Source organism: Balaenoptera musculus, chromosome 16, assembly GCF_009873245.2.
Source record: "Balaenoptera musculus isolate JJ_BM4_2016_0621 chromosome 16, mBalMus1.pri.v3, whole genome shotgun sequence".
In the NCBI taxonomy this organism is placed as follows: Eukaryota; Metazoa; Chordata; class Mammalia; order Artiodactyla; family Balaenopteridae; genus Balaenoptera; species Balaenoptera musculus.
This window is the reverse complement of record NC_045800.1, coordinates 71133890-71158526: the sequence shown is the minus strand read 5'-3', so window position 1 is coordinate 71158526 and position 24637 is coordinate 71133890. Positions and strand designations below refer to the sequence as shown.

The 24637-nt window shown below is 34.9% G+C and overlaps 1 protein-coding gene across 5 annotated transcripts in view; it reads right to left on the bottom strand.

The window, feature by feature from the left end:
- Positions 1–24637, bottom strand: part of RTKN2 (rhotekin 2) — a 193079-nt gene that overhangs the window by 161969 nt on the left and 6473 nt on the right. For 3 of the 5 annotated variants that reach the window (XM_036827905.1, XM_036827904.1, XM_036827906.1), the window contains exons 2-3: positions 23146–23342; positions 7103–7161 (exon numbers count right to left, since the gene is read on the bottom strand). In XM_036827905.1, coding sequence (XP_036683800.1) covers positions 7103–7161; positions 23146–23342 — 256 coding nt within the window. Of the gene's footprint in view, positions 1–7102; positions 7162–23145; positions 23343–24637 lie in introns of those variants that run through there. The other 2 variants (XM_036827907.1, XM_036827908.1) reach the window with 2 other exon arrangements.

The following is a 24637-nucleotide window of genomic DNA, read 5'->3' as shown; positions in this document are numbered from 1 at the left end:
ATATCTCAACATAATAAAAGCTATTTATGGCAAACCTACAGCTGACATAATACTCAATGGTGAGAAGTTGAAAGCCTTCTCACTAAATTCTGGAACAAGACAAGGATGCCCAATCTAACCACTTTTTTTTTTTTTTTTGGTCGCACCACATAGTTTGTGGGATCTTAGTTCCCCAACCAGGGACTGAACCCAGGCCCACGGCAGTGAAAGCACAAAGTCTTAACCACTGGACCACCAGGGAATTCCTTCACCACTTCTATTCAACGTAGCATTGGAAGTCTAGCCACAGCAATCAAACAAGAAAAAAAGAAATAAAATGTATCCAAATTGGAAGGCAATAGGTTACATTGTCATTATATGCAGATGACATGATAGTACATAGAAAGAACCCTAAAGACTCCACACAAAAACTATTAGAACTGATAAACAAATTCAGCAAGGTAGCAGGATACAAGATTAACATACAGAAATCTGTTGCATTTATTTATGATAACAATGAAATACCAGACAGGGAAAGTTAAAAAAAAAATCACTTTTAAAATCACATCAAAAAAATAAAATGTTTAGGAATAAACCTGACCAAGGAGGTGACATATGCTGAGAACTATAAAAACACTGATAAAGGAAATTAAAGATGATTTAAAGAAATGGAAAGATATACCATGCTCTTGGATTGGAAGAATTAATATTGTTAAAATGGCCATACTACCCAAAGCAATCTACAGAATTAATGCAATCCCTGTCACATTAACCCCTGTCACTTTATACCAAACTTGAATAATCCTAAAATTTATACAGAACCATAAAAGACCCAGAATTGCCAAAGCAATCCTGAGGAAAAAGAACAAAGCTAGAGGCATAATTCTCCCAGACTTCAGACAATACCTCAAAGCTACAGTAATCAAAACAGCGTGGACTGGCACAAAAACAGACATATGGATCAACAGAACAGAAAAAAGAGCCCAGAAATAAACCCACACACAAATGGTCAATTAATTGTCAACAAAGGAGGCAAGAATATACAATGGAAAAAAGACAATCTCTTTGGCAAGTGATGTTGGGAAAGCTGGACAGCTACATGTAAATCAATGAAGTTAGAACACTCCCTCAACACCATACACAAAAACTCAAAATGGCTTAAAGACTTAAATATAAAACAGGATACCATAAAACTCCTAGAAGAGACCACAAGCAAAACATTCTCTGACATAAATCATACCAATGTTTTCTTAGGTCAGCCTCCCAAGGCAATAGAAATAAAAGCAAAAACAAACAAATGGGACCTAATCAAACTTAAAAGCTTTTGCACAGCAAAGGAAATCATAAACGAAGCGAAAAGACAATCTACGGACTGGGAGAAAGTATTGATATTTGTAAACGATGAGATCCACGAGGCCTTAATTTCCAAAACATATAAACAGCTCATATAACTCAGTAACAAAAAAAACAAACAAGTCAATCAAAAACTGGGTAGTGGGGCTTCCCTGGTGGCACAGTGGTTAAGAATCCGCCTGCCAATGCAGGGGACACGGGTTCGAGCCCTGGTCCGGGAAGATCCCACATGCCGCGGAGCAACTAAGCCCGTGCGCCACAACTACTGAGCCTGCGCTCTAGAGCCCACGAGGCACAACTACTGAGCCTGCGCTCTAGAGCCCGCGAGTCACAACTACTGAAGCCCACGTGCCTAGAGTCCGTGCTCCGCAACAAGAGAAGCCACTGCAGTGGGAAGCCCGCGCACCGCAACGAAGAGTAGCCCCCGCTCACCGCAAGTAGAGAAAGCCCGTGCACAGCAACAAAGACTCAACGCAGCCAAAAATAATAAATAAATTAAATAAATAAATTTAAAAAAAAAAAAAAAAAAGGGCAGAAATCCTAAATAGACATTTCTCCAAAGAAGACATACAGATGGCCAACAGGCACATAAAGATGCTCAACATCACTATTTTTTAGAGAAATACAAATCAAAACTACAAAAATTACCTGACCAGTGAGGTACCATCTCATGCTGGTCAGGATGGCCATCATTAAAAAGTCTACAAATAACAAATGCTGGAGCGGGTATGGAAAAAAGGGAACCCTCCTACACTGTTGGTGGGAATGTAAATTGGTGCAGCCACTGTGGAGAACAGTATGGAAGTTCCTCAAAAAGCTAAAAATAGAGTTGCCATGTGATCCAGCAATCCCACCCCAGGCATATATCCGGATGCAACTATAATTTGAAAAAATACATGCACACCTATGTTCATAGCAGCACTATTTACAACAGCCAAGACATGGAAGCAACCTAAATGTCCACTGAGAGATGAATGAATAAAAAAGATGTGGTACATAAATACAATGGAATACTACTCTGCCATAAAAAATGAAATAATGCCATTTGCAGCAATATGAATGGACCTAGATATTATCATACTGTGAGGCAAGTCAGAAAGAGAAACACAAACACCATATGGTATCATTTATATGTGGGATCTAAAATTGACACGAACTTATTTACAAAACAGAAATAGACTCACAGACATAGAGAACAAACTTACGGTTACCAAAGGGGAAAGGGGGTGGGCGAGGGATAAATTAGGAGTTTGGGATTAGCAGATGCAAGCTACTATATATAAAATAACAGGTCCTACTGTTTAGCACAGGGAACTATATTCATATCTTGTAATAACCTATAATAGAGAAGAATATGAAATAGAATATATATACATGCACACACATATATGTATAACTGAATCACTTTGCTGTATGCCAGAAAGTAACACAACATTGTAAACTGACTGTACTTCAATTAAATATACATATATTTACTAATTTAATAGTCAAGTGACAGGATTTGTTTACACTTGCATTTTCTTTCCTTTTTTTAAAATATTTATTTATTTATTTGGCTGCACTGGATCTTAGTTGCAGCATGCGGGATCTTCATTGCTGCATGTGGGATCTTTAGTTGTGGCATGTGGGATCTAGTTCCCTGACCAGGGATCAAAGGCAGGCCCCCTGTATTGGGAACATGGAGTCTTAGCCACTGGACATTTGCATTTTCTTGACTAAGAAAAATGTTAATAAACTTACTGGCCAGTTCAGTAAATATGTTTGTATCCATGGCCCATTTTTCTTTTTCTTTTTAAAAACATATTTATGGTTTGTACTTTTAAAAATTAATTATTTAGGGACTTCTCTGGTGGCGCAGTGATTAAGAATCTGCCTGCAGAGGCAGGGGACATGGGTTGGAGCCCTGGTCTAGGAAGATCCCACATGCCGTAGAGCAACTAAGCCCAGGCGCCACAACTACTGAGCCTGCACTCTAGAGCCTGCGAGCCACAACTACTGAGCCCGTGCTCTAGAGCCTGTGAACCACAACTACTGAGCCTGTGTGCCACAACTACTGAAGCCCGTGAGCCTAGAGCCCATGCTCTGCAACAAGAGAAGCCACTGCAATGAGAAGCCCATGCACGGCAACAACAAATAACCCCCGCTCGCCGCAACTAAAGAAAACCCACGCGGCAATGAAGACCCAATGCAGCCCAAATAAATGAATAAATGAATGAATGAATGAATCTTAAAAAATTAATTATTTAATCTTTGTAAGATTTTTGAGTATGTGAGGTAAACATATAAATATTCTTCTTATAAAAACAGTTCCAGCTCCATTTATATATTTAATAGGCCTTCTCTTCTTCACTGATTGAATGATGCCATCTTTATCATATGTGCCATTCTGAGTAAGTGTCCTTTCCTTGGCTATATGCTTTATAGATCTAATTGAATCGTTATCTATCCTGATACCAATACCATACCATCATAACCATTGAAACTTTATAAAATACTTTACCATCTGTTAGAAATATATCCTTCCAAAAACATCTTATTCTCTCTTGCTAATTTCTTTAAGTAAATCTTAGAAATAATGTGTCAAAATTCCCCCTCCAATGTTTTATTAGAATTCTAGTATCCAAAGTAACTTGGGAACTGTTAACTTTACAATACACTATTTACATAGAGTAGCGTAATACAGTTACCCTTATATTTTTATTAAGGTTATTCATGGGGTATTTAATGTTTTTGTTTTTTGCTGCTTTTATTGTAACTAGTTCTTGCTGGTGTTGAGAGCAGCTACAACTTTTTATGTATATCTTGAATCTAGACACTTTTACTGAATTCTTTATTAATTCAAACAATGTTTCAGTAAATTTCCTTATATTTTCTAGGTCTGCAATCTATTATCTTCAAATAGTACTCAATTTATCTATTTCTTTTCAGTAGTTTCATCTTTCATTCTTACTATTTTAGCTAAAATTTCTAAAACTCTGTTGTAATATTAATATAATAGACATTGCTATTTTGTTCTTGATTTTAATGGGATCACCTTTATTGTTTTATAATTATGACTTGGCTGATGTCCTGTCAAAGGGCCTGCTTCTTGTTTGACCAGAATTGCTGACTCACTGCATTTCACAACTGTTCTTTTTCACAACTATGCTTTTTCTAGTAGGGTGGTATTAACTATTTACACTATCTTGGAAGGAACATGGACCCTTACTTCCTTTGCTGTACAACCATGGCCTATTGGTCAGTCTTGCCCTTTCCCATGCCTAGCTATGTCAGATCCTCAAGAGGAGAAGATGGACATTTCTTATCTATTTCCCAGGTGGTCAGGTACTGTTTAGATGGCAAAAGATGTGTAACTCATTAGCTACATTTTAAAATTCAGTCTCAAAGAGTAGAAATTCCTTCCAGCTTCTTGCAAATGGTTGACTCAGTTTTAATTTACAGTACTCTTACCTTTGTCTTTTTTTAAATGTCTTAATTGACACTTTAATGGTAAAGTGAAAGAGCCATAATAGGATAGCTAACTTGATGCTATCAGGTCCTAGAAGTCTATCATTTTCAAAAGCGAAAACCGAGGTACTTTGTGAACTGATTTGGCTTTAGTCATCGAATTAGTAGTTCGCGAATAGGCTGAGACAATTACCATATGCAATTATTTGGTGTTGAGCAGAAACAATCGGGATAAACCTCAATTATTCTTTTTACTTTTATAAAGATCTGGCCAGTGAGTGGTGAAGCTAGAAATAGAAATCCCAGGTATCTCCTGGAAATCAACGTAATCTCAGAAACATTATAAAACTTTGTTGCAAATATTCATTTTGATCAAAACAGAAGTCACATTTTCATTCCCATGTCAAAAGAAAATGGATTTATAAAGGTGAATTAGTTTTTAATGTTCTTTGTTTTTATCTTTCACAAACATACAGACAAGATATAATTAAGTCTAAGCAAAGATGTAAAGAAATTACCTACGTATCCCATTTTCTGAGAATTTTGGCTCCTTAATTTAATTTAAAATTATCTTTTAAAAAGAAGAAACACATGCAGAAATAAGTTTAATTTCTATACTCGAGTATTTATGGTCAAGAAAATAGTTTTTTCTCTACTTTAAATGCTTTTATTTAAACACTCTTCTAAATGGAGAGTTAATGCTAATTTCATGATTGCTGCAGTCAATAAACTATTATGAAATGACAGTAGAGGCTAACTTTATCATGGCATTCAGTCTTCAACAGCAATTTAACACATCTCATTTGTGTACTGAGTGGCACTACATCAGAAGCAAGGAATGGAGGATTATGTTTAAGTATTTTTAGAAAATCCCCTTTAAAGATCTATAATATTTTGTTTTTTCACATTAAAATGTATTGAACATAGTGAACAACTAATATGTAAAAGTGCTATGTTTGGCATCAAAAGGATAAATAAGATATAAAACATGTTTTATTCCATTCATAATTGGAAAGATGAAAACAAATATAAATAACATAAAACAAGCAATGGATTTTTATATATAGCTCAGTTATTTTTCTGAAGAATTTTTGCTGAGGGTAATTCCTCTGGTTTAGGACAATTATGTCATATGTAAAATTCAGGTATATCCTTCCTGTAGGAGAATTTTTAACATGAAGACATTTTTAAAAACAGTTCCTTGGGAAAAAAACAACAACAACCAAACAGTTCCTTGGGTAAGAGGGCCTGAAATACAGCAGCAGGCTCCCTGGAGCTAAGAGAACAAGGCTTTTAGCCAATGAAACAAACTAGTTATTACTTAAGGACCGCTGGAGGTCTGTTGTTTCCAAAGCGTACCAATGAGATAATATTTATAAAAGGTACATTATCTAACTAGCATACACATGAGTCAGCCATGTATTTATTCACTTCAATCTGTGGCATCTCCAAGCCATTGTCTTTAGCTTCCTTAACACTTTGGAGAAACTGAGACAACACAGCATAAGTGCCATCTAGTGGTAAAGTGTCTCCTAACTGCATTAAGAATTCAGAGAAGGGAAAAATATTTCTAGCAGGGAACAGGGAAGGCTTTATAGATGAGCAAATAGATCCTGAAGATAATATAGTTATTTCAAGAGCTAACTGGGTATTAGGAACATGGGGTGTGTTGACAGAACAGGGAGAGAAATGTCTGGCTAAAGCAGACAGCTTATGTGTAGGAGTAGTGGAAGATATGACTAGAAAAATATTTGGGTCAGAACAGAAAACTCTAAGGGGAAGTCTAGTCTCTATCCTATGGGTAATGGAGTGTAGTCATCCATCCAATCAATATTCACTGAGTAATAACTACGTACAAGCACTGTGTTAGCTCCTGGGTATATAGTGATGAACAAAGCAAACAGGGCTCCAACCCTCATGGAAATTCTAGAGTAGACAAACGTTAAACACAGTCCTGAAACTTCTGAGCAAAAAAGGAACGGGGAGTCAAAAGACTTGAGTCTGCAGCCCAGCTCAACCAAAGTCATTTCACCTCTGTCTATAGAAATCGGGAACTACCCTACCTATTACACAGTGTTGCAGTGAGGAGAAAACTTCATGATGTATGTAATATACATGAAACAGTTTTCTCAAATTGTAAAATTCTACACAAATGTAGAGCATAATGATGAAAACAGTGTTTTAGAACAAATATTCTGATAGAGGTATGCAAAATAAAATGAAAAAAGAAAATGGACATAGGGAATTAAAAAGCCCCACTAACTCTAGGAAGTTACTTTATAGAATTTATTCAGCAATAGAAAAATGATCCATTACAGCATACCTGATATGGCAATCTTTCCCTTACATGCTGTTCGTGCTTTACTTTCAAAATTCACATCACTGTCAAAAGAAAAAACACCCTAATGAAAAAAAGATCTTCTCTAATAAGCAATTGTTTTAACGAACTTTCACAAATGCCTAAATATTAAAAATAAACACATTCTTGAATAATAATGACTTCCAGTTAACATAAACTATTTGACTCAAACTTTATGATGTTTAGTCAACAGTTAGCTGGCTTTAAAAGAAATATATAGAGCCATTCTCTTTGATTTTTTCATACAAGCTTTACATTCCCTGATGATTATATAATGGCTTACTCTACAATGAAAGGCTTTTGTGACCTCTTACATTTAAAAACAAGATGTGGAATATTTGTACAGGTCCTAGGAAGTATAATGCCTTGTGTCACCATTTCATAAATTACATTTCTAGCTTACCAGATTATAGTTGCCTGAAAAAGTTAATGAACTTCCCAACCATGAACATGCTGCCCAAGAGTATCTTATCCTTATAAAATCTAACAAATATTTAAAAAATTACTCTCTGCTACATATTCATGTGTGGTAATATCATATTTCATTTCCTTAAAGTTCTAAAAAGCTAAGCATACACTGAAACAATAAATGAACTAAGTTGGCAAAGGAAGGGAGTAGCCCTCTAGAGAGAATAAAATGTGGAGAGGAAAACATTATCATGACAATAGAAAAGGTCTCAAAGGAAATTCTTGGGATATAAGACACTTCCAGGTCTGACTGTAGACTGTACTATTATCATAAAAATTTTTTTCAGGGACTTCCCTGGTGGTGCAGTGGTTAACACTCCACACTCTCAATGCAGGGGGCCTGGGTTCGATCCCTGGTATGGGAACTGGATCCCACGTGCATGCCACAACTAAGAGTTTGCATGCCACAACTAAGGAGCCCACGTACCACAACTAAGAAGCTGGTGAGCCGCAACTAAGGAGCCCACGAGCTGCAACTAAGGAGCCCACGAGCTGCAACTAAGACCCGACACAACCAAATAAATAAATAAGTACTTAAATATTAAAAAACATTTTTTTTCAAAATAGTTATCTTCTATTAGACCAAATCAATCCCATCTCTGAATAGTTATCCAATATCCTACTTCCTAATAACCTGCATTTAGAGATTAGCATTCCGTTTCTAGAGCAATGTATCCAGGAGTATTCTTCTTTGCACTCTTTTTTGGCCTCTGTTTAATTTGGTTAGCCGATTAACTGCCAGTTAATTTAACTAGGTACTTCAAATACGTGGTAAGATAGAAACTTTTCATTTGAATACTGTTTTGATTCTATAAGGGCTTTTGGAGAAAGACTGGGTGGGAGTTTGAAGTGTATCTAACTAAGTTTCAGGGGAGTATGACACACCTTAACACATTTCAGTAGCCTTGTTAAAAAGATTGCATATATATTCATTATCATGCATCCAAATTTGAAAACAAAATATATCATCCCACTTTTTTTTACTCTCTTAGTGGATTAAGCACATTAGTATTACAGGTGAAATATATTCCAAAGGAGCAAAAAGAATTTACTGATGTATTGAAGTCGATAAGCTTATATGGGACATTTATATGGTATTTACAGAATCAAGCACTAGGTGTAACTAAAGTAATGTAGTAGACTTAAAGCCATAAATTTTCAGGATCCTATCTAATTACCTTATGGTCACACTGGTATTTAAGTTAAAATAGGAAATTCACTCAGTGAAAAATAAAAGTACTCATTATTTCAAAATAATGTTTGGTTGAATCATAAATTTTAAAAAGAGTCAAGTTCAGTATTTTATACTCAAGTTCAGTTTGTCACGTTGGAGAATTTTAGCTGGCTTATTAGTTCATCAGAGTGAAAAATTCAATTGAATAGTCTACTATGTTGTGGTGAAAATAATATACTGAAAGGCTCACTAGAAACCAAACACAAATCTCAATTTCCTCAAATTGGTACACGAAATACAATATAAATACAGTTGGTTGGCATTTGTAAGTAATACTTCTAAAAACACTTTCTATATGAGCAATGCGTAATATAAATTCTTAAAATATTTATTTCAGTGAAAAAATACAAGGAAGCTCTAATACAGTGAGTAACTTGAGTATTATGGAATAGGTCATAAATTATGTTAAAATTGAAATCCATTAGGTATTATTAAATTGGATTAAACTTGAGGCTTTGGCAGACAAGTGAAATTCTAAAATCCTAGAATCACCAAAAGCAAACTTGCTAAATATTTACCAAAAAAATTTTTCCCCTCCAAACTATTCAACCACCTGGCAGAGTACAGCTTTCTTCCCTATAAGTATAAAATTACTTGCATAGGCATTTTCAGGACCTGTCAACAAACTTATTATACACAAATATTATCAAATTATAATATAAATCCAATTAACCATATAATCTTACAGAATGATTCTGTCTTTAAAAAACTGAGAGATGAACTAAAGTAATCCAGACTCATGTTTCAGAAGCCTAAATTATTTTCAATTCAAGTAACTCTTCAACTGCTATTTAGGGTGCTAAAATGTGATGTTTTTCTAATTAATCCAAACTGACAATAAATTGTTAAACATTATCTGTTTAATAATGTGCTACTGTAGCTAATAGTTTGCTACAGTTAAATAAAGAGTTGTTTTAAAATCTGCAATGTTAATGCCAATTCTAAATGCTACAGTTAGAGAGCCAGTCTGAGGAAAAAGCAAATAACCACAAAATCATTCAAACAAAAGCACAGCTAAATAATAGTGTACCTTATTCTTTTTTTTTTTTGTACCTTATTCTTATGAACCCGGTTTAGAGAATTATTTTGGTAAGACTTGTAAAAGCTAATTTAAAAGATAGAGATAAAAATATAAAAGACAAACTTTTAACTTTGTTTTATTAACTTATATTTCTGCCTGTAGGTAAATAAAATGACCAACAGAGGGTGCCAATCAGCCACTTTGTTGCTCAAAACTCTGTATTAAAATTGGCCAAGTAAATACAGATTATCCTATTTTATGTTGTTCCATATGGGAAGTTAAAATAGCATTTCTTTTCCAGAATTAACAAGATACAATGAGAAATAACACAATGATGAAAGTATTTTATATTATCTTAACAAAGCACTTAGAAGAATTCTAAATACTATTCTATTATTTGAAAGCAGAGAATAAAATTCTTCACCTCTTGTGCAAATAAGTGAAAACTAAAACACACAGAAATGTTTAATGTGGACTTTTAAACCATCCTAAAACTAGTGGTATAAAATTAATACCTTCATATAAGTATGTTAAGCTGGGAAGATGAGTTTTCTATTTCAAACCTTGAGACAACAACCTCTTTTCAACAGACACCAAACAATATAAAGTTTAAAAAAATAAAATCACTAACGTCTTAACTATACCATGTTTTATTGTAGAAATACCAGGAGTACATAATTTTCACTGGCAATCTACATTTTTATTTTTGTTTATGTTATAGTATATAAGCAATTAAACTAGGCAATTGGAGTGAGAAACTAGTTTTTGTGGCGTTATTAAAATCAGAATTATGTTGAATGATACCTAAAATTAGGTACTATAAACGTCTTTGACTAGTATTATTTTCACAAAGCCAAATACAGTTTTAAGAAGTTAAGGCAAGGGGGCTTCCCTAGTGGCGCAGTGGTTGAGAATCTGCCTGCCAATGCTGGGGACACGGGTTCGAGCCCTGGTCTGGGACGATCCCACATGCCGCGGAGCGGCTGGGCCCGTGAGCCACAACTGCTGAGCCTGGGCGTCTGGAGCCTGTGCTCCGCAACAAGAGAGGCCGCGGTGGTGAGAGGCCCGCGCACCGTGATGAAGAGTGGCCCCCACTCACCACAACTGGAGAAAGCCCTCACACAGAAACGAAGACCCAACACAGCCAAAAATAAAAATAATAAATAAATAATAAATTTAAAAATTAAAAAAAAAAAAAAGAAGTTAAGGCAAGAGGAAGACTAGTGGGTTGGGGCAGAGGAGAATATTATTGCTAAAATGTAAGCTCTGCAAGAATAGGGATTTTTTGGTCTATTCTGTTCACTGCTCAATCACCAGTGCCTGGTATACAGCTCAGTACATTCTAAGGCAGTCAGTAGAGACTTAGTGAATACTAAATGAAGTAAAATAGGATATGGTCTTTCTGGTGGAGCAAGCAGTAGATTTAGACTAAAGTCTTAGGTATGACTCTTACCCATCAATAACTAGTTAATGAGTTGCTGTTAACCTCTTAGCCTCAGCAACCTCATCTGTAAAATGCGGGAAGTATCTACTTACCTCACAGCTACTGAATGAAATAATATTTTTAATGTATTCTGCATCATTCTTAGAAATGCTACACAAATACTAGGATTACTTTGTGAGTGTTTGTATTTTTGGCTTCAGTATTAACTTGGAGCTTATGTGGAAGAGGCACTAAATCATTTGTTAAAGTGATCAGAGTATGACTTTCCAGTTTGTGTAAAATAATGGTAGCCACCTAAATTGGAATCTCTTCAGGAAATCCTACAAAAGGTTTCACGTCAACAAGGAAAGCAAAATCATCTACAGCCCACAGCAACAGCATAACTAGAAAAGAGACTATCACAAACTTCTATTTACATGTAAGAGAGGAAATTAACAACTGAAAACATCAAAACCAGTTCCTGGAGGCCTTACCCAAGTAAAGAGTCAGGTATTGCAAAACGCAAATAAGATCAACTTATGATGTCCTCTAGAAGATCATAAGAAAAGAGAATGGATATAAAACCAGTGCTACCACGGCACTGGTAGGGGCTCCAAAATAATTCTGGTTCAGAAGTTGTTAGTCTTGTGGAGAAGACAGACATGCAATAGGGGAGGTATCCTTTGAAGGCTTGACCATGAAAAAAAAAAAGGGAGGAGGAGGAAAAGGGGGGAGGGCCAGGGAGGGGGAGGAGGAAGAGGAGAAGAAGGAGAAAGCAGCTGAAGTTAAAAACCCTAAGAAACAAAACAGTAACAAAGTATCAGAAAACCAACCAACCAACATCCCAAAAGGAACTACTTATTAAAGAAACTACTTTTCATAGTTCCAATAATAGAAAACACTTTTGAACTAAGACCAAGTAAGCCTTTTTACCCAACCCCCTCCCCACCACCATCACTTGGCCCAGGAGAATGCTACATCCTACATATTTCATTTTGTTTCATTAGGAACAAAAAAAAAAAAGGATCCAAACACTCATAGAAAGCTATTATAAAGTGAAAGTAGAAAGAATCAGAATGCTTCAGCTGATAAAAATACCCCACCAAAAACTTTCCAAAAAATATAGAATAACAAAAAAGGTAACATGATACTCCAAAATGAATTAAGTGTAGCTAAATAAGCTATTGCAAATATGAGAGAAACCATGAATCTGAAATCTAACACCTCACATTAGTAAAGGTTAAACAGCAGGTAAATAATGCAAAAAGAAGAAAAAAAAATAAGAGAACAAGGAAAGAAGCTGGAAAAAATAAAATCATCTCTAAAATGAAGAGTAAATACAAGGTGCCCAAGGACAAAAATATAAAACTGAAAGTACACTGAGGGACACAGTGGATGAGAACCAAAAGAACCAAAAGAACAAAAATAAAATAAAGAGTTTAAAAACATCAAAGAAAAACTGAAAGACATAGAAGACAGGCAAAGAAGATCCAACTTGTGTGCAACTGGAGTCCTTAAATAAGAAAAATAAAATAATGAGATAGGATAGAATTAATGCTTTTTTTCTGGAGGCTTTAACTCCAGGAAAACCTGAAAATAAAAGAACAGAATCTACATATTTAAAAGGCACTAAATGAGCTAAAATGCTCAGCCGTAGTCACATTCCAGTAAAATTACCAGCCTTTAAGATAAAGAAAACATCTTTCAGTTTCCAGATAAAAAGAGCAAGTCATTTACAAAGGAAAAAAATCAGTCCACAAAGGAAAAAAAAATTAGACATTAGATTTGTTGATAACACGACAACAACGGAGCAAGGTATTCAAGAAGCTCAAGGAAAGAAAGTGTTGGCCAAGGATTTTGTATCCAGCCAAGCTGCACTTTAGGTACCAACACTAAAGAAAAGCACTTTAAACATGCAAGAATGTGAAGAAAACTGTACTCAGGTTGTGGAATCTACTAGCTCATGAGTTTCCTCTAAACAAGAGATAATTTTGGAAAGTACAACAAAAGGACAGGTAGTGAACATTATATATATTTAATTGCAGATCAAAGACTAAAACAAAGGTGAAGTTACAAGTACAAGATTAGCATGTAAACACTATCCACCTACCAAAGGAGAAATACACCCTAAAAAAAAAAAGATAGAAAGGTAGAGAAGGAAGAAATGGGAAAATAGAATAAGTTCATTGATTTTTACACAGAAAATAGTAAGTGGAAACAAAATGATATCATTTAAAGCAGAAAAACAAAATAGGAGAAGCCTAAGAAAAAAAGAACTAAGGTCATTATAAAGTTATCAGTATATAGTTTTTAAATATAAAGTTCTAGTAACTTCTATGACCAATAAAACTCTTCTTAAATTAAATAAAGAAAACAGACCGGGCTTCCCTGGTGGCGCAGTGATTAAGAATCCGCCTGCCAATGCAGGGGACACAGGTTTGAGCCCTGGTCCGGGAAGATCCCACACACCGCGGAGCAACTAAGCCCATGCGTCACAGCTACTGAGCCTGCGCTCTAGAGCCTGCGAGCCACACCTACTGAAGCCCATGCGCCTAGATAGAGCCCATGCTCCGCAACAAGAGAAGCCACCACAATGAGAAGCCCACGCACCGCAACAAAGAGTACCCCCGCTCGCCGCAACTACAGAAAGCCCGCACACAGCAACGAAGACCCAACGCAGCCAAAAATTAATTAATTAATTAATATTTTAAAAAAAGGAAAAAAAAAGAAAACAGACCACATGGTAAAAGACAAGCTATAATTATAATACACGTAAGTTAACATAACATAAAAGAACATATGACAAAGCTGAAACCAAATATATCAGTAATATATAAGTAAGTATGCTTAACTCCTCTAGTAAAAGGATTTTCAGATAGGCTCATAATGTAAAACCCAACTCTGGGATGAATACAAGAAACACACCTTCAACCAAACAATTCATAAAGGTTAATAAACTAAACAGATGGGCAAAGATATGCCAAACAAATGCAAACAATAAGAAATCAGGGTATATGATCTTGTTATCAGGAAACTGTAGAACTCAGATCCAAAAGCATTATAGGACAACAACAACAAAAGGACACTTTTATAATGCTGAAGGCTACAATTGGCAATAAATATATAACAAGAACTAAAGTACCAAATGTTTCATAAAACATTAAGTACAGGATATACAAGGGTAAGACAGCAAAACCTGAATAACAAAAATCATAACCTATCTCTTTCAGTCCAAGATAGTTCAAATGGTCAAAAAATAAAAACATAATCAATAACATAGATCTTTTGCATATATATAAATATATATATACATATCGAACTTCATACTCTGAAAAAAGAAATATAACTTCAAAAGCCCATGACAGTCATGAAAATTGACCATATTAAGTCAGAAAGAAAATTTCAAAATATTTCATAAAGTAGAAAAAACTAAAAATTTATTTGCTCATGATGCAACAAAATGAATTTATCTTCTGGTAATGTTGGAATAGCTCATATCAGAGAAATTCTCCCATAGGAAACAATATAAAATATGGAAAAACTATTAAAAAACAACTACCTGAAGGGACTGGCAAGCAATCAAAACCAAGAAGAAATTAGAGAAAAGTCAACCCCAAAGGAAAGAAGTGGCACCATGGTATATTCATACAGTGAAATACTACTTATCAATAAAGAGGAACAAATCACTGATACATGCTAGCTACCTGAAGAATCTCAAAAGTATTATGCTGATGAAAAGGATAGGGTACACACTGGACAATTCCATTTGTATTAAGTTCTAGAACAGGCAAAACATATGGTGGGGGGAAAAAAAGCAGAACAGTGGTTGCCTCTTGAAGTGGGGACAGAGGCAGGTCCTACTAATCCAGCTTTGGGGAAAAAGAAATACAACATATCCAGAAAGCATGATTTATTCAAAGAGGGAAAAAAAGGCAACCCCAAACTGACACAAGTTACAAATGACTGTTTATGAAACTGATAACATAACCATACAGAGAGAAAAAGATCATTTTAAGTAACTTTTAAACATAGTCTCCTAACCCTTTATCCACAAGAATGTATGTATATTTGTATGTATACACACATACACACTCACAAAAAGGAACTTTCTTTGAACTGCATCATAAAAAATAGGATGAATTGACAGATAAATAAAAGGATAGATATAGGATAAAGTAAATATAGTAAAATATTAATTGCAGACTCTAGGTGATGGATATATCAGTCTTCACTGTACAATTCTTTCAACTTTTCTGTATATTGGAAAGTTTTCATAACTTCTGTACGTTGGAAAAGAACTACAAGGACATCTTGAACTTGCCCAGGTGAGTTTATGTCAGCAATCATATTGGTACTATAATTATGAAACTATTTTATATAATCATAGTATAAAACAAATAAGAAACATATAAAACAAGGAAATATATTACTGTTGGTTAGCAATTAAGATTTTCAGCATAAGAAAAAGAGATACAAATATAAAGTAATTCAAGAAAACAAAGCCTATAAATATCAATATAAACTCATGATTTTTAAAAAAGTCTTTCCCATAGCTATGTCCTTTTCAAGGCCTAAAAGAAGTGATCCCCAATAGCAATGAGCACACCTAGTGCCCACATCTTGGTTTCAAAGTACTATTCACCATTAAAGGGAATCAGGAGTCATTAGAAAAATGGCTGACTCTAGGTCTAAGGCACAGAAAATACAAGGCAAGCCTGGGTCATCTTTTTGTGCCAGAAAGTAAGAAAGTTCTTAAAGACTTATAGAGAAGCAGGTCAAAAGAAAAAAGAAGTCAGTTTGATGGAACTTCCATTGAACACAATTGGGAAAATTTAATCTATCAAAAAGATTAATGACTATAAATGATAACACATTGAATAAATAAAAATCCACAAATCTATGGAGAGAGAAAGAAGAGGAATGGCCTTCCTTACAGAAGAATCTTAGCTAAAAAGTATAGAAAAAATAATAGAATTAGATAATCACTGTCTTGTAAAGCCCTAATAATTTAGGCAAGGATCATAAATGGATACAATCATTAAGTGAAAGCTTGTTGGATAACAGAATATCCTCCCAGCCCCAGTATAATAGCCCAAAGGTTACTTATGAATTGCAAAGGGAAAACCATTATATCACAGAGGAGAAATGTGGCAATTGCCATCTAAACCAAGGGATCAAACTCAGCATCATTTAGAGCGGTAAAAACAAATATCACATCGTACCACATTGGCAGCGTATACAGTACCCAACCTAACCAAGAAAAATTCTTGCAAAAAAATGTTTAACCTGAGTCTGATTAAGTCTGATCCAACTTCCAGTTACAGCAAAAACAGGGAATATGAGAAAAGGTTCAGTAATACCAAAAGAAAGTTAGATGATGGGGCTTGTGGGAGGCCACCCCAAAATATGCCAAAGTGGAATGTTGACTATTTTGAATTAAAGTCACTTGAGAAGACTTCCCTGGTGGTGCAGTGGTTAAGAATCCGCCTGCCAATGCAGGGGACACGGGTTCGAGCCCTGGTCCGGAAAGATCCCACATGCCACGGTGCAACTAAGCCCGTGAGCCACAACTACTGAGCCCGTGTGCCACAACTACTGAAGCCCATGTGCCTGCAGCCTGTGCTCCACAACAAGAGAAGCCACCGCATTGAGAAGCCTGTGCACCACAATGAAGAATAGCCCCTGCTCGCCGCAACTAGAGAAAGCCCACGTACAGCAACAAAGACCCAATGCAGCCAAAAATAAATAAATAAATAAATAAATTTATTAAAAATAAAATGAAATAAAGTCACTTGAGAAACAGCCCATGCAAGAAGAACACCCTAACCCTCCTTTGTTCCCCTGAAAGCAGGAAACAAAGCTCCCATGGGAAGATATCCTCCCTTTGCTGGAGGTTGGAGGGCATCCTTATTACCAGAGATACAGAGTTTGGGGCAGAGGAAGCTGTATAAACAAACTTCATTACTTCTTCATTAATTTACTACTCCAAGCCCAAACCCTTTTGTTTTGTCAAATCTTCACAAATAATTTACTCTTTGTCTAAAAAGGTGTATAAACAACATGCTTTGGTCACCTCTTGAGTCTTATACCTATGGGACACCATATGTACGAAATTAAATTTGTTTGTTTTTCTCCTATTAATCTGTCTTGTATCTATTTAATTATTAGACCAGTCAAAAGAACCAAGAGGGGTAGAGCAGAAATTCTTCCCTCCCCTAAATAGACAAATATACAGTGCAGAATATTTTTAAAGGATATTTTTTAAAGTCTAGACTCTTCAAAGCATCAATGGCAAGGAGTTTTTAGAAAAAGGTAAAATGATTAAAGAAACTAAAGAAACATAACAAATGAATCTTGACTGAATTCTGGTTTTGGAAAAGCAACTATAAAGAATTTTCTTTTGACAACTAGGTAAAATTGAATATGGACTGAATATTAGTGGACTATTATGGAGTTACTGTCAATATTTTATATATGATAATCATATTTTGGTTATGTAGGAGAATGTTCTTGTTTTTAGAAGATATACGCTGAACTACTGAGATATACATGCCATGTTGTCTGCAACTTATTTTCAAATGGTTCAACACAGAGAAAGAAAAATGTGTATGTGTGTACATGCATGCATGCATATGTGTGTGAGCATGTGTCTGTGTGTATGAGTACCAAGATACAGAAGGAGAGTGGATGAACATATATGGCAAACTATTAACTGGTCCTTCCAGGTGGAGAATATACATGATGTCTATACTATTCTTAAAATTTTTACGTATGAAATTTCATAATAAAAAGTTGGTTTTAAAAAAGTGAACGAAGTAGAGAATAATAAATGATAATCTGGAACATGTTAAGCACAGAGGCCAACAAAAACAGGAAGAACCTAAGAACATGGAAGAAAGTAACAAGAAGAAAAATGAGTAACTGCCATATAATTAACTGTTATTAAATTATAAGCCTTATTTGCTCATCATACACATGGAAGGGAGGATGAGGCAAAAGGTTATAAAGCACAAGTTAAATTGTTCTTAAATAGTTATACAGCACTGTTAGGTGTTCTGGGGAGACAAAGAAGAAAGAGAAAAGAATCAGCATTAGTTGAGTTGCCTCCAAGCTCCAGGCACTAAATCCTCAAAAATAACCCTATGAAATGAGTGGTGATATCATCTCTATTTCTTCATCTAATAAGTAAGAACCAACATTGTCCCTGCCCCTAAAAGTTTATAATTTAATTGAGAATACATGTTCATAAATGGAATATAGAATATTAGAATATAGTATACTACAGTGAGATATTCATGGTTCAGATGCTACTAGAACTAAAAGGAGGCAAATAATCATTTTCTGAGTCTTTACTATGAGCATAAAGGAAGAAATGATCTTTTTCTGAATACAATTTCAAAGGAAACTTTGATGATGCAAGTAGGGTATTGCAGAACAAAAGAGGTCTTATGAAATGGGGATGGAAGATAGGGCACTTCAGTATAAGCAAAAGCACTGGAGACAGAAAAATTCAAGAACTGTTCTGGGGATACAGATCAAGCATTTGGCTGAAATAAATCTGTAAAGTAGAAAGTTAAGAACTAATTTGTAAACTACTATGAAAGTAGTTTGAGATCAGACCACGAAGATCCTGGAATGCGATGCCTACCTAAGGAATTTTAGTAAACGGAAACCATTAGCTGTTTTTTAAGAAGTGGACCAATATAAGCAAGTCTTTTAAGTAGGTATATATGGCTATAACATGCAGGAAAAAGGTAGGGAGATAGTCTCATTTACCAGTTAGAAGACTAGCATATTGACAGACTGCTGTAACCAAGCAATACTACCCTTTGAACTAATAAGGCAGTAAGCTGTCCGTGCTCCACTCCGTACCCTCACTAGCTACTGTCTACTCAACCCAGAAAACTTTCCATATTCCACTTTTTTTTTGAGTCACCCTGACTCTATTATGAATTTTACACAAACCTGGGTATCTTTCGCATATTTAGATGTAAAAAATAGATAGTATACCAGAAGGTGTTTCATAATTATGAATTTTACACAACTCTATTATGAATTTTACACAAACCTGGGTATCTTTCACATATTTAGATGTAAAAAATAGATAGTATACCAGAAGGTGTTTCATAATTACATACATTTAAGGAGAACAAAGCTTCTGTTATATTATTAGAACATTATGGTAATGGAACATTTAACCAATTACCAATATTCTCAGATAGGTGGTTAAAAAAAGAATAAATGATATGACTATATCACTGATTTCTCAAGTGGGGTTCCTCAACTAAACCAGAGAATGACTATTTTCTCAATTCCCCCAAGAATGGTACCAAACTAGCACTATTCTAAATACACGGAAGTTAAGTCATTGTATACAATGCATGTCTTGGGGCATTAGGGCTTAACTCTTTCCTGGAACCCCAGTTTAAACAGGCTGTAAAATGAAGTAAGACTATTTGCTTACTTTAATAAACTCCTAATAAATTGAGAAATAAGTGAAACTGTTTGCAGAATGGTTGTTACTGTATCAAGAGGACCTTGAGTGAATATCTATTAGAAAAACCCAAAACTCATGCACTAGTTTTTATCTCATTTATCTCATCAAAAGTTACTTATTTGATCACTTCTCCATCTGCCTGTTCTTAAATATTTTCCTTAAAAATTTATTATTTCAATTATTTTGTCTCACCATACTTTTCAATACTCTACTGCCAGATAACCTTCCTAAACACCCATTTTATCATGCCTCTTTCTTACTGAAAATAAAATGGTAAAAGATAAACAATGAAATAAATGTAAAGCCCTATAACAACTTACCAGGGCAGCCTGGGGTAGTACAAAGTACATGGGCTTCTTTGGGGAGGGTTAAGTGAGGCTCAGGCTTTTAAGTCATTTGGGTTCACATCCTAGCCACAGAGTCACTGGGTGCCCTTTGAAACAGTTATCTAATATTTTCTAAGTTCCTGTTCCCAAATCTTTAATAAAGAGGTTTGTACCTCTCTCAGTTTGTGATGTGGTATTTGTGAAACCCTAGCACAGTATCTGGCACCTGGAAAGGCTGTCAGTTAATACCAGTTAACCTGATGTCATTGTAAACTTTCTTGAATTTTGGTACCCACTTCCTTTTCAACTTTGGCTTGATCTTCAGCCTCAACCAAACACATCTCTTCAGTGTTCTTGAATTCATGCTCATTTTTCACCCTAAGCTTTTATTTTGCTATTTTTCTGACTTTTAATCTGCTTTCTTTCTACTCAACAAACCAAACTCTACCCATCCTTTATGATCTGGAAGATTCAGACCCAATTCTTCCATTAGACCTTCCTCGATTCTACCTTTTCATACTGATTTGATTCTTCTTTGAAAGAGTCTATATGTATTGTCTGTATTAATTTTTTTTACATTTTATCATAAAATTTTAGAGAAGGTAGACTAGTGGTAGGCAGTAGACTCGTTAAAATGCTATTTTAATTCTGGTAGCAAAGTAAAAATGGAGCCCTTTTCTATCTTAAAGACCATCAAAACCAAGCTAAGGAACAGACTACTGAGTCTCTAAAGGTAAGGTATTTGACTGCTGAATATACAAATATACTCACATTTTGACAAATTCTGTTCTTTGAATTTGGATACAGTAGCACAATACTAAATAAGTGTTCTACAAGTAGTAGATATTCAATAAATATTGGATTGACTAATCAAATGGCATAATTTACCTAACTTTCTTCAAGGAACTAAAAAAACTATCATGGGATTCTCTTTTATCTTTAGATCATTTTTATGTAGTAAGAGGAAAGTACTGTAATTTCCAGTTACGTTTGATCAGTAACCTCAGGTTATATCTGCACATAACAAAATGAAGTTGTAAACAAAATAATTCATATAGAATATTCAGATTTTTTAAAGAAATAATTCAATAATTAACGGAGGCAATGAGTGATGAACAAATATAAATGTTCAAATATAAAACAAATATAGTGTCAAAGCTATGTTCATCTATCAAAGATAATCAGTAAAGAAACTGAAAATTGTACACATCTTCAGTTGAGAGTCCCAGATATTTTTTCTTATCTTTGTTATATAAATCCAACAGGAAGTAAGCTTATTTGACATTTTTCTAAATCAGCAACTTCAGGAAAGTTGCAGGAAAGTTGTTAAAGAAAATGGCCAGTTCACAATTCATTATAAATACTTAAAGAACATTAATATGAAGGGTAGACATGATTCCCAGAGGAACATTCCATATAACTGTGAGAAATGATATAATATTGAGTGTTTAGTCCCACACTGTACTTAAACCAGTGCTTCTCAAACTCTTCCACTTAAACAGTCCCACCCCTTGACAAAATATTGTTATAAAGGCTGGGGAGAAGGAACATGTATCCCGATAAGTAGCATAATCCAAAACCATGCCACAATTCTAAATTTCTCATGCTTTATCTTAAAAATTCATGCTATAAAAAGATATGCCATATTTATTCTTTGGCTTTGCATATCTTGTGATACAAAATCATCTACTCTAAGTAATATATTTGACACAGTTGGTGAAGCACTGATTTAATCCAGTGTATGTGTATCTGAAAAATATTTTCCTGGATTATGATACTGGAATAATTTCATTTTATAATGCCAGGGATAAACAATAGTGAAAATTGTTTGACATACGTTGAGTACTAATTACATAAAAGTATTATTAGGTTTTTAATATATATCATCTTAATTTTCAAAATGTAAATATTATTATGTCAACTGTAATGAAGGAAATAAGGCACAGAGATTAAATAGCTATCCCAAGGGAATAAAGCTAATAAATATTAGCCACTTCGTACATAAGTGTTTATTATACGATTTCATCAAAATTCTATTTTTACAAAAATCTCTTTCTCTGACCTGTGTTTTTACCTTACTTTTCAAGAATTTCATGGAGGTGTACCATGAACAGCCCAATCAATGGCTACTAATGTCTAAAAAGAAACTTTTAATTAGTGTTACAGCTTTAAGACTGATCAACAATGGATAATGTGAAACCATTTATATTAAAAAGGAAACCAATATCTAGCCACTAAATTGAGTCAATCCTAAGGTTCAAATAAGACTTGGCATTGTAAATAGGATAGGATGTAAATTTCATACACAAAATCTAGACCTGATCCAAAAAGGCAGCATGTAGTGACAGAGAGAACAAGGACCAGAAGTTACTTAGCAAATGATAAGTAACCTCTCATTAGCTTCTGTCACTAGTTAGAACACTCACTAGTGTTCTAGCGTCACTAGTGTCACTCAAGTGTCCTTGAGTAAGTCACTTGCTTCTCTGGAACTTACACTCAACATATGAAAGGAATGTGTTAGCAGATTTTTAAGTTCCCTTCCATTCATATCTTTAATTCTATTCATAGCTTTAATCCCATTCATAGCTTTAATTCCATTTATATCTTTAATTTTGCTGCCCACTCATTTCAATTTCTAAGTTTCCATTACTCTCAGCTAGTACCTTTTTATCAGTTTATTTGTAAGCAATTAGTTTTTTTTTTAATTTACATTTCTATACACTCAGATATCAGTCTTGGTCCTTCTTCTTAAAATATTTCCTCACTCCTTGCTTCTTAACCACTTCATTTTATAATCTGGAAGTACTGAACACAACAAAACTGGCCTTAATAGTAAGTTTAATAGTAAACTGCCTTAATAGTAAGTTTACTCTGAGCCCTACTGTCAAAATGTTTATGATATCAGAGGCTACTTCAGTGTATTTTTTAAAAGCTTTGGTGATTTGACATTTCAGGTTAAATTTAAGATTAAATTATATGGTGTTTTTAATGCAAATATTTAAGCACATTAAAAGCCATAGGTAAACAATGTCACTAACCATCTTCCAGTTTGATTTGCAATCTGCTCTTCTAATTTCTGCAGCTCCAATGTGTAAGCCATTATTCGAGCATTGCACACCATGAGATTCTTAACTGCATGCAAAATCTGGTCTTTCTGAGTGCTCAGAGAAAGGAGTTTCCATACCCCTTCTCGTATTCGAATTTCTAAATCTATTTTTTCTTGAATGCTGCAGTCCTTAAAAAAAAGAGAGAGAAAAAGCATTTTTAAAAGGTAGCAAAACCCAAAATTATAACATTTCTTTTTACCCCTAATAGATGGAAAATGTACTATCTAGTATTATAATTTTATAACATATTGGGAAAGTAACAAAGTTTTAGTGTATGATAGTATAAAATCTTTTAAAGGCTCTGTGCAAAATCTTAATTTCTTGCTTTATTAGGAAGTCTTTACAATCTACTGGATAAACAGAACAGAAACAAAGGTGAGAAATACTATATATTCTTACTGTAACTGTACAAGGTTGAATAGTGTCCCCCACATATTCCTGCCCTCCCAGAACCGTAGAATGTAACCTTATTTGGACATAGTTCTGCAGATGTAATTAGTTAAGATGAGGTCATACTGGATTAGTGTGGGCCCTAAATCCAATGACTGCTGGCCTCATAGGAAAGCCAAGTGAAGACACAGAGGGACACACAGAGAACTCCATGTGAAGATGGAGGCAGAGACTGGAGTAATGAGCCTACAAGTCACGGAACACCAAGTATTGCTAGCAACCACCAGAAGCTGGAAAAGGCAAGGTCAGATTCTTCTCTAGTCCCTTCAGCAGGAACACGGCCCTGCAGGTACCCTGATTTCAGACTTCTGGACTCCAAAACTCTGAGAGAACAAATTTCTGTTGTTTTAAGCCACTCAGTTTTGGTAATTTGTTACGGCAGCCTCAGGAAACTAATACAAGAATATAATAACCAATGTGAACAATACAGCACATGCATGTATTATGTACGTTGCACTGTGAGATGGCAAGATGTAACTGATGACACTAAATTAACCAAGGAAAAACTTTCTAAAAGAACAGATGCTGAATAAAGGAACTAAGGTTTAACAGCAGAGAGGTAACAGGTTATTTGTTAGGGTAAGCAATGTAAATAAAATCTCAGAAGCAAGAGAGTGAAAGAACTATGGTAAGAAAATGTCAGAAGCTTTAGCTACCTGGAACAGAGGTTTAGAACACAGTTTTGGATATATTTATTTTAGTTTTTTTTTTTTTTAATGTTTTTTTTGTTTGTTTTTGTTTTTTTTGTTGTTTGTTTTTTTTTATTATTTATTTATTTATTTTTGGCTGTGTTGGGTCTTCGTTTCTGTGCGAGGGCTTTCTCTAGTTGCGGCAAGCGGGGGCCACTCTTCATCGCGGTGCGCGGGCCTCTCACTATCATGGCCTCTGTTGTTGCGGAGCACAGGCTCCAGTCGCGCAGGCTCAGTAGTTGTGGCTCACGGGCCTAGTTGCTCCGCGGCATGTGGGATCTTCC